At 40.2% G+C, this 15,422-nt stretch overlaps 1 protein-coding gene and 1 non-coding gene across 4 annotated transcripts in view; one reads left to right on the forward strand and one right to left on the reverse strand.

The window, feature by feature from the left end:
* The window catches only part of GARRE1 (granule associated Rac and RHOG effector 1), an 80,216-nt gene that overhangs the window by 39,983 nt on the left and 24,811 nt on the right, over positions 1–15,422 (reverse strand). For all 3 annotated transcript variants that reach the window (XM_070450987.1, XM_070450985.1, XM_070450986.1), the window contains exon 2: positions 8,386–9,673. In XM_070450987.1, coding sequence (XP_070307088.1) covers positions 8,386–8,880 — 495 coding nt within the window. In that variant the 5' untranslated portion in view covers positions 8,881–9,673. The remainder of the gene's footprint in view (positions 1–8,385; positions 9,674–15,422) is intronic.
* Positions 39–111, forward strand: TRNAG-CCC (transfer RNA glycine (anticodon CCC)). Its single transcript has one exon. It is a non-coding gene; the product is annotated as a tRNA-Gly (tRNA).

The following is a 15,422-nucleotide window of genomic DNA, read 5'->3' on the forward strand; positions in this document are numbered from 1 at the left end:
TGATGCTAACTCCAGGAAAAAGTGTTAGAACTGGGGCTTCCCTGGTGGTTTGGTGGCTAAAACTTTGTGCTCCCAATGCAAAGGTCCCAGGTTCGATCCCTGGTCAGGGAACTAGATCCCACATGCCAGCAACTAAGAGTTTGCATGCTGCAACTAAAAAAGATTCCACACGCTGCAGTGAAGATCAAAGATTCCAAGTGTGGCAACTAAGAACCAGTGCAGCTAAATGAATAAAGAAAGAAACAGATATATATTTATATATATATATATAATATATATATAATATATATAAACATATTAGAAATGATCCCAAATTGCTTTGTATAAGAAAACCCCCCAACAACAAACTTAGGACCAGAGTGCCAGAGGAGTATTCTGTGAGCAGACAGAACACAGGAGTTTTCCTAAATACTTTCATTTCTGTTAGAAGACTACTTCATATGATCACTCCATGAAATGAAATTATTTCTTGGGTGTTCCTGATACATTACTCCTGTCATGTGGTCATAAGTTTCTCCCTTTTCTTAAACTTGGAAAATGTCTAACCATACACAAAAACAGAGTATAACAAGCCCCCCACCCCATGCACCCATCAAAAAGCTTCAACAACTAAAAACATTTTGCCATGTTTTTTTCATCCTTCTCCCCAACTCTACCTTATTCTGCTGGAATGTTTTGGAGCAAATCCCAATCAACCAACACCCAATACATGTTCAAAGTTCCCAACTTATCTTTTAAAATGTCTTTTTGGGGGGAATTCCCTGGTGGCCCAGTCCTTAGGACTCCACGCTTTCACTGCTGAGGACCCAGGGTCAAGGAACTAAAATCCCATCAGCTATGTGGTGTAGCCAAAATAAGTCTTTTTTTTTTTTTTCCCGGTTTGAATTTCAACTCCAAAAAAGCTCATTTTATTTGGTTGTTTTATCTCAATTCTCTTTCAATTTGTATCTCTTAACTCTCTACTGAATTTTTCTTCATGCTACTAGACTTGCTGAACAAATCAGGTCAACTGCCTGTAGAATATGCCACTTTCTGGATTTGTCTGACTGTGATTGCTCCCTTATGGTGTTATATAACTTGTTCCACCACACCCCACATTTCCTATATAGTGGTAATTCCTTCTAGAGGCTTGATTAGATCATTTCAGGGTCCTTCCCACGCCAGGATATGACAGAAAGAGGAATAAGTATAAGACTGCATTATGGGAGTGCTGTATAGTTCTTATCAGGAGACACAATCACATGGTTGTCTCCGATTCAGTGATGCTGAGGTTGACCAATGGATTTGGCTGAGAAAAGCCTGATTCCTCTCCAGCAGCCTTTCACCAAATATTTTATCCTCCATTGCTGACCACCACCTGAGTCAATTAATTCATGATGGTCTGCAAAATGGTGAGTTTTCTAATCGTATCATCTTTTCTACACAGGAGAGTACTCAGAGTCTTCTAAACAGAAGAAAACTTCCCTCATCCACTAGGGCCATATTTGGTTACCCTGAAAAAAAAGTCTGTAGTGGAGAAGCAGGAAATTTGCTTACTTCCTCATTTTTCTCCTTTTAATTAGCAATTTTCAGAATAATGAGTGGGCTGTACAGCCCACTTTTTTTTCTTTTTCATCTTTTCCCATCCTTTTATTTATCTTTGTTGGCACTGAGTTTTCTTTTTTTTTTTTTAAATTGGAAACTAATTACTTTACAACATTGTGGTGGTTTTTGCCATACATTCACATGAATCCACCACGGGTGTATATGTGTTCCCCATCCTGAACTCCCCTCCCACCTCCCTCCCTATCCCATCCCTGAGGGTCATCCCACTGCCACCAGCCCTGAGCACCCGGTCTCATGCATCGAACCTGGACTGGCTATTTCACATATGATAATATACAGGTTTCAATGCTATTCTCTCAAATCATCCCACCCTCACCTTCTCCCACAGAGTCCAAAAGTCTGTTCTTTACATCTGTGTCTCTTTTGTGCACAGCACTTCTTAACAAATCAAAGTCAAAGGGTCCAGTCCCTCCAGAGTGGCTGATACCCTCTGGCCCCAGTGGCTTCTACCCATAAAGATGGGCTGGGAAGGCAGTAAATCTTATTTGTTGTTCACAATGAAATTTTGCACAATCACCTAAATTTCAACTGCCTAATCAATTACAGCTTCTTCTAATAGTCAAAATCTGAAGACAATTTAGATAACAGATTCAGTTGGTTGAAAGAACAGCCAAGAAGAGTGACAGAAATTAGCAGACTGAAAACTGGATTTGTATACGTTTTTTTATAAAATGAATTTGAGCTTCTGATTAATACCAGCAATCTGAATTTTCATTTGGCACATATAGTTAGGAAACACTTACTCCATAATCTGTTATGGAAGGTCAACTAGCCGAAACAAGAAAGAAGTAACATTGAATTTTACCTTTAGGCAAAAAAAAAAAAAGAAAGAAAGAAAAAAACACTATGCAAATTTAATTCCATTAGGGTTAATGAAAATCACATTTTGAAACTAGATTCTAATATTTTCCATTACTGTTGCTCTGCAGCATTTCTGGCATACATCTATCCAAAATAAACGTTAAAATGTCTGAATTAAGGTCCTTAAGAGTCAGTGCTCACAAATAAATTATTTCAAACAGTTTCCCAGGTACACAGTATAGAAAAGATATCTGTCAATGCACAGAACTGAAAGCCAAGGTGCAATTACATAAAGACTTGATTTAAAGTCTATTTATAATATGGTGATACAGGGGGTCCTCCGATTTGCAAGTTCCATGTGTGCAGATTCAACCAACTACAGGTCAAAAATATTCAGGGGAAAATATTCCAGAAAGTTCCAAGAAGCAAAACTTGAATCTGCCATGCAGGCAACTATTAGATAACATTTACACTGAATTTAACAACTATTAACACTGCATTTAAACTGTATTAAGTTTTATAAATAATCTAGAGATTATTTAAATTACACATGGGAATGTGTGTAGGTTCTGTATAAATATTATACCATTTCATATAAGGGACTTGAAAATTTCAGATTTCGGTACAGGCGGTTCTAGAACCAATCCCCTGCAGATGTCGAGGGACACTGTACTTGGAAAGTCACTAAAAATGCTGGAAGATATAAAATAAGTCCCTTTAAAGGCATACAACTCTTGGGAACCCTGTATCAATACTGAGGCCCCAACGTGAAACCAGAGCCACAGAGTTCCCAAGTGGTGAAGAAAGCAAGGGGAGAGGTGGCATCACTTCGTCTTGCTGCCCTCCCCTCATCCTCCCTGCAGAGGATGACCTCTTTACCTGTCTGACCTCACCCCTTGTGTCTGTTTCACTCACTGTTTCAGCCACAACAGACCCTCACTGCTCTTCACACACTCAGGTTTGCTCCTGCCTCAGAAGCTTTGACCCCTCTCCCCAGAACCCTCTTTGCTGGCTATCATCAAGGCCTGCTTCTTCATCTCCCCCAGTTTCTTTCTCAAATATCACATTCTCACTGATGCCTTTTCTAACCAAGTATCTAAGATCACAGTCCTCATTTATCTGCATGAAAGGAGGCACTTCTGTCTTGTTCCCCGCTGCTTCCTCTATGCCTGGCACAAAGTGTGCAATATACATCTGTGTAATGAACACATGAACTACAAAGTCAGTTTCATTCTTTCACTCACATATTTGCACTGAAAAGGTAATTTCATTTAAAATGAGTGACAGATATTTATAAAAAGAAGTTAACATTTGTGACTTTCTAATAAACAGAAAACCTAGTTAGGGGACTGCCTATACTTCTTTAATATGAACTACATGTTTCGCTTGCAAGTGAGTCTAAGGCTCAGTATCAGTTAGGGTAACAGATTTTTAGGACAAATAAAACTGAGGTAGACAAAACCAAAGAGAACTCACAGCCACTCAACTCATGAAGCCTGGCCTTTCATTGGAATTAACACACCAATGGAGATGCCCCTAGACTCGAAAAGATAGAGACAGCAGGTCTCATGTGGCCTACCTATAAAAAATGCTGTAGGATGTCAAAGCTTTATATGATGAACAAATTCAACATGGAAAACCATATTTTTCCTGAATTCACTTTGGCTGGACTGCTAGTTTGAGACTTACACAAAGGAATCCCCACAGAGCACTTGATTAAGATCATACTTCTCATTTTAGACAACATTCCAGTTCATATACAAAGTAAACTCTACATTTTCTATAAATCCAGAGGGGGGGAAATCCCACCTGAACTGTCAACTGGCTTGTTCAAAAATTCCTGGCTACTCCAAGTGTCCCACCTCCCTCTCCATTCCCTTCCCTGAGTCTCCCCATTCTGTGCATGCTCAGTTGCTCAGTCATGTCTGACTCTTTTGCAACCCCATGGACTGTAGCCCAACAGGCTCCTCTGTCCATGGAATTTTCCAGGCAAGAATACTGGAGTGAGTAGCTCTTTCCTACTCCAGGGGATCTTCCCGACCCAGGGATTGAACCTGCATCTCTTGCATCTCCTGCACTGGCAAAGTGGGTTCTTGACCACTGCACCACCTGGGAATTCTAGTTACAAGGTAATAGAGCAGTGACTCCTGGTAGAAGAGGTCCCTACGGGCTGTTATGCTGAAAAGATCCTGACAGTTTTTACATCGAGCAAGATAATACTGTTGCCATCTTGTAACACCCAAAGAGACGATAAGGTAGAAGGGAAAGGGAGGTGGCCTGCCTAAGGAAGCAGGAAAGAAAGGAGTAGAGCAAATGTCCTAGGAGTGGCAACTTTTTCCACCTAAAAGCGTTCTGGTGAGAAGAACAACCTGCTGTACATTCCTCTCTGATGCTGGCTTGGTACACAATTGTGCTCTGTACTTCAGAGAAGGGCTAATAGTACCTTTCAGGCCATGTTGGAAGCAATAATAACATGGGATGACAACTAACTGGGTACAGTATTTCACACACTAATTGCTTCTGATCTTCACAAGAACTCTTGTGAAGGTGGATAGTAATTCCATTTTACAGATGGGCAAACTGAGCCTTAGATGTTAGAAGATTTGCTCAACATCACACAGACAATAAGAAGCAGAGTCATTTTCTAAACCCACATTTTCTGATTCCATGCCCCACAATAAGCAGTGTCACAAGCACTAGTTAATACTCACAACTTACTTCTCTAACAGTGAGATTATGAGGGTGAACCACTTGATGTAAGGTGTAGAGTCAATAATGAATACAGACAGGACAAGACTCATGTATACCCTGCCTGCCCCAGAGCACAGTCAGCAACTGCAGTTCCTCGACACAGGCAGCAGGGTCTGTCAATCAGTGAGCATATCCCAAACCTGACTTTAACTCAGGGAGCATCAGAAGCATGTTTTCGCCCCCTCGAGGGGTAGGACAGTGGAACTAGTATGTCTCAGGTTTAAAATGGTCAAGCATTTGAACACTGAATTCAGGGCTTTCTTTAACCACAGTCCTAGGCTCAGTTGCCAAGCACAGGTCCTTGCCTAGTCAGTCAAGTTCATCAATGTTAGACCACAGAGTCTTTCCCCAAGGATGAATGCAAAAGAGTGTCTCTGGGCCTTGCTGATAAAATCTTTAAAAGCCAACACAGGGGAAAAAATGCCTAACTATTCTATCTGAATTGGTGAATATCCTGAGAGAGAGGGACCACGGCAGTACATAAATTCCAGAAACAACAAATACCGTTCTGTGGAAAGAGCAAAATGTTAAGTCTGCAGGCCTACATTTGGCAATCACATTTCAGGATTTACTTATAAGTCAGCAGTTTGAAACCCAGAATACAAGCATAGATTCTAAAACCCATCAACAGCACTTAGTTTCCAGCTTAGACTCTGAAAGCCTGTTTAGCCCATTATACACAAAAACATGGTAGTGTTCCAGCTATCCTAATCACATTTCAGTGGGGAAAGTCAAGCCAAAATTCCAAAACACAACAAGAAATACTTCCCTTTCTCAGCTCAAATGGTCCACACTGGTCCCAGAAAAGCAGAAGGGACCGGCTAAGTGCTACTGCACCCAGTGGATTACTGAACTCCAAGTCCTCAGGGTTACTTCATCCTTCTCTAGTTGTCCTGTCCTGGGGAACAAGGACACTTGCCCTATTGGGTCGAAAGGGAAATGGTCCTGGAGGCCTAGCTCTGTCTCTTCCAGCAATTGGAGGCATGGCCTGAAGAAGAGCTCAGTAATGTTCATGTTAAAATAAGAGGCTCTGGCCTCATTTTCCAAACCACTCTTGCCTGAAATTCTAAATAAAGCTAATGATGGTTGTGCCATTATAGGATGATAGCTATAACAGTCTGGGCCTGGTTCAACTGTTTCAGAGAAGGTAGAGCCTCTAAGCGCTCCCCTGTCACATCTCTGCCCAGCAGCAATCAAGCACACAGGCAGCTGAACTTGGTTCTTCACATAAAACAAACAGAAGTCACAGCTGTGTATCTGTGCATGTATACACAGTAGTCTGGAATGGCACACACCAACCTAGTTAACGGTGGTCTCTTCTGGGAAAAGGAATGGGATGGCAGAGTTGAGCAGTAGTGTTAAATTTTACTGCTTGAGTTTCTTTTGAGAAGTACATGTTTTTTTTTAAATATGCTTTATATATGATTTACATGTGTAATTAAAAAAAATACTTTAAACTATGATATGCCATTTTTTAAAACACTTCAAAATCATGCTTTCTCTATATGCTATGACCACAGGAAAAAAAATCAGAAAATAAAAAATATACTTGGATAGGTTCAAAACAGAATGACCCAAGGAAGATATTACACACGTGTACATTTATACCAGCAGATTCAGCAACAGGCCAAATCCAGTCCAATAGACAAGTCTACAAGGGAAAACTGGTTTTCATATTCTTAAAGGGTTATTAAAAAAAAACCCAAAAAAACAAAGAGTTTGTGACAGAGACACGTGGCCCACGCAGCCTAAAATTTACTATTTGCCCTCTATAGAAAAAAATCTGAAGATGCCTAATGCCTGATTTAAACCAAGACTATTATGTCTTTTCAAAAATAATTTAAAATTCCTCTTGGAGGACTTCCCCGGTGGTTCAGTGGTTGAGAATTCGCAATGCAGGAGACATGTGTTCGATCCCTAGGTCCAAAAAGATCTCACATGCTGTGGGGCAACTAAGTCCGTGTGCCACAACCACTGAGCCCACACGCCTAGAGCCCATGCTCCACAACAGAAGACACTGCAATGAGAAGTCGGCGTGCTGCAAACTAGAGAGTAGCCCCCACTCGCCACAACTGGAGAAAACCTGTGCAGCAGTGAAGACCCAGCACAGCCGAAAATAAATTAAAACAAAAAAATTCCTCTTGGAAATGCTTTCCAAATCACAATATGCCTTTTAAACACAATAAAAGTGAGTCATAATACTTAATAGCTTAGCTTTTGTTCCCCCCAAACCCACAACAGTATAAATTAGCTTATTCAGCCACTGCAATCATCAGATTTGTTTCAGAAGACTGGTGATTTCCGAAAATCAAATACAACCCCAGGATGCTGAAAAAACACTCCCTCCTAGCATCCAGAAACCTAATCTCTGATGTGTTGCTAAAATGTACAAGGACACATGGAAAAATCAAACTCAGAAGAACTCTCTGAGCAACTAAAAATAATTTTAAAAATCTAGCAGTGAAGCGAATTTAACAGATGACAGTTTAACAATTATTTTCTAAATGAAGGAAAAACATCACCTTTATTCTGAATGAAATTCATATTCCAGTTTTATAATCTAAAGCCCTGAAAAAGGGAGAATATTTCATTTTGACTATCAAAGACCAAAGAAATGTCCTGAATAAGAATCAAATGCATCCTAATGTGAACAACTGCAAATTTAGAACTGGAAAAATACCTTTATCCTATAAACATGTGTAGAACTTGCTACATTAAACCAATGGGTCTATATAATGACAATTCGCAAATAAATCTTTATAATCACATTTAGAATTCTCAGTCCCTACTGTGTACTTTATCCCCTGGAGAAGGGAATGGCAACCCCCTCCAGTATTCTTGCCTGGGAGATCCCACTGACAGAGGAGCCTGGCGGTCTACAATCCATGGGGTTGCAAGAGTTGGACAGGACTAAGTGACTATCATATCACAGCACATCACATCACTGTGTACATTAACAGCATGTTATTTGGAAATTAAGCTCCAAGTTGAAAATTTAAAGAAAATCTAGGCTAATTCATTTGTTTAATAATCTTTTATCCTACTTAATTTAAAATTAAAGCAATTCAAAACCTGGCATGCAAAAAAAAATTTTTTTCACAAGAACAGAGTATCAATGGAAAGAGGACGAAGACCATCTTTCAGTGATTTGAGAAAAAACTAAACAACATTCTCACTTACCTCTGGAAAACACTTTCCAACCCAAGTATGACAGAGAAGATACTCTACCTCAATGTCCTGGAGACTGAATTCCTTCTGATCTGTCAAGTTCGCAGCCCCAGCACTAAGTTCCATCAGCATCTTGGCAATCTCAGGCTTGATGGCTGAAGTCAGCCGACTGGCTGCTTCCATGACGTGCTCCTGCACATCTTTGAGCTGCATGGCTGCCTTGGAGTAGTGAGAGTTCCTGAACACAGTGCTGAAGAGATCTGTGAGGAAAGTACTGGCACGGCAGAAAACGTTGAGGGCGTCCAGGTACTTGGAGATGCCCTGCTGGATGTCGGCAATGGGAGTGGAGTGGGGCATGGCGTGGTGGCAGCTGCCTGCAGCGGTCAGACTGCCCAGGGGGGCGGTGGTGGCCGTAGACGCCAGGGGAGCACTCAGTGCTCGGCCCAGCTCGGGCATTGGGTACTGCTGGTGCTGCTGCACCTTCTGCTTGGACCCGCCAAGCAGGAAGCGCCGCTTGTAGTCCATTTTACTGTCCTGGGCACTGCAGCAATACATGCGGGAAGGGGACTGTCCCAGTAACCGGGAGAGGGTCAGGGTTCTGATTCCTTTTTTCTTCCTAAAACCGTGGCTAGGTATAAAAATAGTGGAGTTCTGCAAATCTAAGTTTTAAAAAAGGCATTTCCATGAGGCAGGTGACCATGTGATCCAATGTCGACGTGAAAAGGACAAGAAGTTTATATAGTTAATATTTTCAGTGGAGACAGGACCTCTGACAAAAAATAAGTGTGTCCAAAATGCTATACAAGAACTGTTAGCATTCCACCCTCTTAATAAAAAGATATGGTTGCTGAGAAAAATGTTTACTGAGAACTGCTTTGCAAGAATATTTTGATACTTGTATTTACAATGGCAGAAAAATAACTTAACTTTAAAAAATGTAATATAATGTATCTTCAATATACCAGAAAAGTTAGAACCCAAAAACCCACAAGCTGATCAACAGCAATTTAAAAAGCAGTACAGAATCACTTCACACTAAGTCCTTAGGAAGGAAGATCAAATCTGCAGAATTTTGACAGAGCCTGCCTGCCAAATCTATTTACCTGTAAAGCTTCTTCTCAATGCAAAAAATTTCCAAATTTCCTCTAATGTTTTCTGAAAACAAGTTTTTTTTTTCCTTCAAAAAAATGGCATTTGCTATTATAAGTCGTCTTCATTCCTTTTGTTTGCTGAGGTAGCGGTTTCCTTGTAACATTAATAAGAAGTGCTTCCAGACAGGGTTGGCCCTCAATTGTAAAGTCTGAAGCAAGAATGCACAGATGTATTTGTAAGGCTTCTAAGTCATTTCCTGTGAGGGGGGGAAAAGAAGATAGAATTAGGAGAGTTATAGGACAGTGAGTAATTCTGGAACATTAACTCTTGAAACGCTATCATCCACAAAGGTGGGCTCCAAATGAGTAAGAAACCTTATAAAAGAAAAGAACTATGATATGATGATGGTTAGAAAATTCCTCAAGTTGTAGTACAAAAATAACACAACAAAAAAAGTTTGATTCCACACAAACCACTTCAAAGTTCAGGCTGACAAGTGACACATCGCGCAGGGCCTGGACTAATGTTTGTGTTTGGCATTCCCTTGTTTTTACCTCAAAGAGCTCACAAATCCACAAGAGGATTAGAAGAGTACCCGATTAGGACTGTTGAGAAGTACAGCACTCACAAAACCTTAAGGGGGGTTGGGAAATGGAGCGATGAGCAAAAGCCTGAGAAATCAAGGTTGTTATGAAGAAAATGTTACTCTACCTTAAGGATGTAGGCCATGATTGTATGACAGGTTTTGAAAAGTGCAAGAGTGATGGCCAGGGCTCATCAGGTGAAAGGACTACCACAGCAAAGACCCTGAAGCAGGATGACTTTAGGTCTGTTCAGGATACCCAGGTCGGCGAAGGTGCAGCATCAGAAAGTCAGAGCCTGGAGAGGTGAGTGGCTGATAGGTTTGCAGACAGGATGCTTCTCATCCTCACCCAGTACCAATTTCCCCTCTAGATGATCGAAGGATAGTCTAAGAGGCTGTGCCAGTTCCTACACCCTAAGGGGGCTTCTACACAACCCCTGGCTCTGGATAGGTACAAAAAGCAAGGTCTAAATATCTCTGGTTGTCATTTCTGAACCAACAATAGTGAAGCAGTGTGATTCTCCCTCCACAGCTAATTAGGTTTACACTTGCCTTAATAATCTCCTCTCTCAGACATAACAATAGTTCAAACATATTTTATTGAATGACATATGTAGTCTACATGATGTCCGTATATAGCTTGGTCTACTTATTGATTAGTACTAGATTTTCTTTCTTTCCACTTTGCTTTTTTGGTAGATAAAAATAAATATGTCATACCATGACATCACCGATTCAATGCACATGAGTTTGAGCAAATTCCAGGAGACAGTGGAAGACAGGGAAGCCTGGCATGCTGCAGTCCATGGGGGTCACAGAGTCAGGTCACAGGGTCACATGACTGAGTGACTGAAAACAACCACCTTTTCATTCATTATAGCCAATTATCATGCCTCCTTTACGATTCTACAATTCCATTAGGAACCCAGGAAGGTAGACAGGTTGTAAGAGCAAGAGATGAGAAAAGTGTTGTGAATACAAACATATACTCTAAAAGTACAACCCTAACCCAGCTAGCATATAAATCCAACTAAACTGGCACTGTTTGTAGCTCTGTGTTCAAGAGAATTTTGATCAAAAACTCTCATAAACTTTTCAAGAAATGAGATATCAAACAGCTATATGTAAGAAATATGTTCCCAAATGTTTCATTTTTCAAATTCATTACATACAATAAGGCAATCATATCTATCCCTACTCAAGAGAAACACTCAGCAGGAGTGCTGAAGGATGGAAGGCTGCTCACATAGAAACTGTGTGTCCTGTGAAAGAAAACTATCACCTTGAACCGGCCTCAGTGAGTGTCTTGAAAAGCCCTGAGGAACACCTTTCTCTGTTGTGTGTTGCACACTGGTGCTCCTGAGTCCATCCCCATTCCTCTGCCAGATGATTCAAGAAGGTCAAGTAAGGCCCACACACTCAATTTTTTAATAAACATCATAAACATTAAACTTTTTCCCATTTTACATGCTTTCAAAGTTTATGTGAATGAAACTGGTAACGCTTAAAAATTACTACTTCACCAAATTCATCTGCAAATTCAATGCAGTCTCTGTCAAAATTTGAACCTTTTCCACAGAAATAAGCAAGCTGATCCTAAAATGTATATGGAAGTACAAGAGATCCAAGATAACCTACCAAGTACTGAAAACAAGACGTCAGAGGACTCACACTTCCCAGTCTGAAAACCTCGGTGTGTAAAGCTACAGTAACAGAGACAGCAGAGCACCAGCGTAAGGAAAGACATGCACGTAACCGGAACGCGGCTGAGAGCTGGAATAAACCTAGACACCTATGGTCAGCTGATTTCAGACAAGGGTGCAAAACCATTCAGTTGAGAAAGAACGATCTTTTCAATAAATGATGATGGGACAACTAAATATCCTCATGTCAAAAAAAAAATAAGAACCCCTCTCTTGTATTATAAACAAAAAGTAACTCAAAATGGATCAAAGACCTCAATGTTAGAACTCAAACTTTTAAAGCTCTTAGAAAATATAGGTGCAAATTTTTGTGATCTTAGCTTAGGCAATGGTTTCTTGGACATGACATCTTAAAACACAGACAATAAGAGAAAAAATAGATAGGCTGGACTTCATCAAAACTAAAAACATTTGTGCACCAAAGGTTACTACCAAGGTGAAAAGACAACCCACAGCATGGGCAAAAATAATGGAAAATCATGTATCTGTTAAGGGTCCAGTATCCAGAATACAAGAACTTTAAAATTTTTTTTAAAAAAAGACAACCTATTAAAATATGCACAAATTACATGAACTGATGTTTCTTGAAAGACATACAACTGGCCAATAGCCAAATGAAATGATGCCCAGCATGGACAGTTACTAGGGAAAAACAAATAAATCACAGTAAGGTATCACTTCACACATGCTAGCGTGACTACAGTAAAAACAAACAAAAAACAAAACAGAAAATAAATGTGGGTGAGAATGTAGAGAAACCGGAACCCTCCTAAGTTGCTGGTGAGAATGTGAAATGATGTTGCAACTGTGAAAAACAGTTTGGCAGTGCCTCAAAATGTTAAACAGAGAGTTGCCAGTGAGACCAAGCAATTCCACTCTTAAGCATATACCCAAGAAAACTGAAAAACATCAGTTCATTAAAAAAAAAAAAAATTACACATGAATGTCCATAGCATCATTATTCATAATAGCCCAAAAGTGGAACAACCCAAGTCTATCAACTGATGAATGAATAAACAAAATGTGGTACAGCCATACAATGGTATATTATTCAACCGTAAAAAATGAATGAAACATTGATAAATGCTTGGAGAAGGAAATGGCAACCCACTCCAGTATTCTTGCCTGGAAAATTCCATGGACAGAGGACCCTGGCAGGCTACAGTCCATGGGGTCGCAAAGAGTTGGCCACAACTGAGTGACTGAGCACACTGATAAATGCTACAGTGTGACTGAACCTCGAAGACATTATGGTAAGAGAAAGAAGCCAGAAATAGAAGGCCAGATAGTGTGACATTCCACTGACATGAAACATTCATATAAATCAAATGCAAAGAGACAGAAAAAAGTAGATCAGTAGCTGCCAGGACCTAAGGAGAGGAAGGAAATGGGGAGTGGTTATCAACTAATACAGCTTTTTTTTTTATGTGATGAAGACATTCTAGAATTAGATGGTGGTGATGGTCACACAACTATACTTCAAGTTTTTTTAAAAAAGTAAAATCATTAAAAAGGAAAAAAGAATTAAAGGAAAATATGAGAATGATGTCTCAGCAAATTCAAAATACTAACAAAAGAGATATTCAAAAAAACAGAACCAAACAAATTCTGGAGTTGAAAAATATAATAACTGATATTAAAAAATTAACTAAGGGCTCAACACCAGATGTGAACTGGAATCAGTGAAATTAAAGATTAACCAATTGAGATTACCTAGACTGAGAAACAGGAAGAAAAAAGTCTCAGAGACTGTGGGACACCATCAAGCATACCAGCATCAGAGAAGGAGAAGAGAGGGAGAAAGGCACAAAAAAAGTATTTCAAGAGATCAGTTCCATTCAGGCGCTCAGTTGTTCTGACTCTTTGCAACCCCATGGACTGCAGCACGCCAGGCTTCCCTGTCCATCATCAATTCCCAGAACCTGCTTAAACTCGATCCATCAAGTCAGTGATGCCATCCAACCATCTCATCCTCTGTCATCCCCTTCTCCTCCTGCCTTCAATCATTCCCAGCATCAGGGTCTTTTCCAAGAAGTCAGTTCTTCGCATCAGGTGACCAAAGTACTGGAGTTTGAGTTTCAGCATCAGTCCTTCCAATGAATATTCAGGACTGATTTCCTTTAGGATTGACTGATTTGATGTCCTTGCAGTCCAAGGGACTCTCAAGAGTTTTCTCCAACACCACAGTTCAAAAGCATCAATTCTTCTGTGCTCAGCTTTCTTTATAGTCCAACTCTCACATCTAGACAGGACTACTAGAAAAACCATAGCTTTGACTAGATGGACCTTTGATGGCAAAGTAACGGCTTTGCTTTTCAATATGCTGTCTAGGTTGGTCATAGCTTTTCTTCTAAGGAGCAAGCATCTTTTAATTTCATGGCTGTAGCCACTATGAAGTTATTTTGGAGCCCCCCCCAAATAAAATCTCTCTTTCCATGGTTTCTCCATCTATTTGCCACAAAGCAATGGGAGCAGATGCCATGATCTTCGTTTTCTGAATGTTGAGTTTTAAGCCAGCTTTTTCACTCTCCTCGTTCACTTTCATCAAGAGGCTCTTTAGTTCTTCTTTGCTTTCTGCCATAACGGTGGTGTCACCTGCATATACGAGGTTATTGATATTTCTCCCGGCAACCTTGATTCCAGCTTGTGCTTCATCCAGCACAGCGTTTCTTGTGATGTACTCTGCATAGAAGTTAAATAAGCCAGGTGACAATATACAGCCTTGACGTACTCCTTTTCCTATTTGGAACCAGTCTGTTGATCCATACCCAGTTAGTTCTAACTGTTGCTTCTTGACCTGCATACAGATTTCTCAGGAAGGAGGTAAGGTGGTCAGGTATTCCCATTTCTTTCAGAATTTTCCACAATTTGTTGTGATCCACACAGTCAAAGGCTTTGGCGTAGTCAATAAAGCAGAAGTAGATATTTTTCTGGAACTCTCTTGCTTTTTCTATGATCTAATGTATGTTGGCAATTTGATCTCTGGTTCCTCTGCCTTTTCAAAATCTGGCTTGAACATCTGGAAGTTCACAGTTCATGTACTGTTGAAGCCTAGCTTGGAGAATTTTGAGCTTTACTTTGCTAGTGTGTGAGATGAGTGCAACTGTGCAGTAGTTTGAACATTCTTTGGCATTGCCTTTCTTTGAGATTGGAATGAAAACTGACCTTGTCCAGTCCTGTAGCCACTGCTGAGTTTCCTAAATTTGCTGGCACATTCAGTGCAGCACTTTCACATCATCTTTTAGGATTTGAAATAGCTCAACTGGAATTCCATCACCTCCACTGGCTTTGTTTGTAGTGATGCTTCCTAAGGCCCACTTGACTTCACATTCCAGGATGTCTGGCTCTAGGTGGGTAATCACACCATCGTGGTTATCTGGGTCATGAAGGTCTTTTTGGTATAGTTCTTCTGTGTATTCTTGCCTTCTTAATATCTTCTGCTTCTGTTAGGTCCCTACCATTTCTGTCCTTTACTGTGCCCAATTTTACATGAAATGTTCCCTTGGTATCTCTAATTTTCTTGAAGAGATCTCTAGTCTTTCCCATTCTATTGTTTTCTTCTATTTCTTTGCATTGATCACTGAGGAAGGCTTTCTAATCTCTCCGTGCTATTCTTTGGAACTCTGTATTCAGATCAGTTTATCTTTCCTTTTCTCCTTTACCTTTAGCTTCTCTTCTTTTCTCAGCTATCTGTAAGGCCTCCTCAGACAACCTTTTTG

The sequence above is a fragment of the Odocoileus virginianus genome, chromosome 20 (genome assembly GCF_023699985.2).
Source record: "Odocoileus virginianus isolate 20LAN1187 ecotype Illinois chromosome 20, Ovbor_1.2, whole genome shotgun sequence".
Taxonomy (NCBI): Eukaryota; Metazoa; Chordata; class Mammalia; order Artiodactyla; family Cervidae; genus Odocoileus; species Odocoileus virginianus.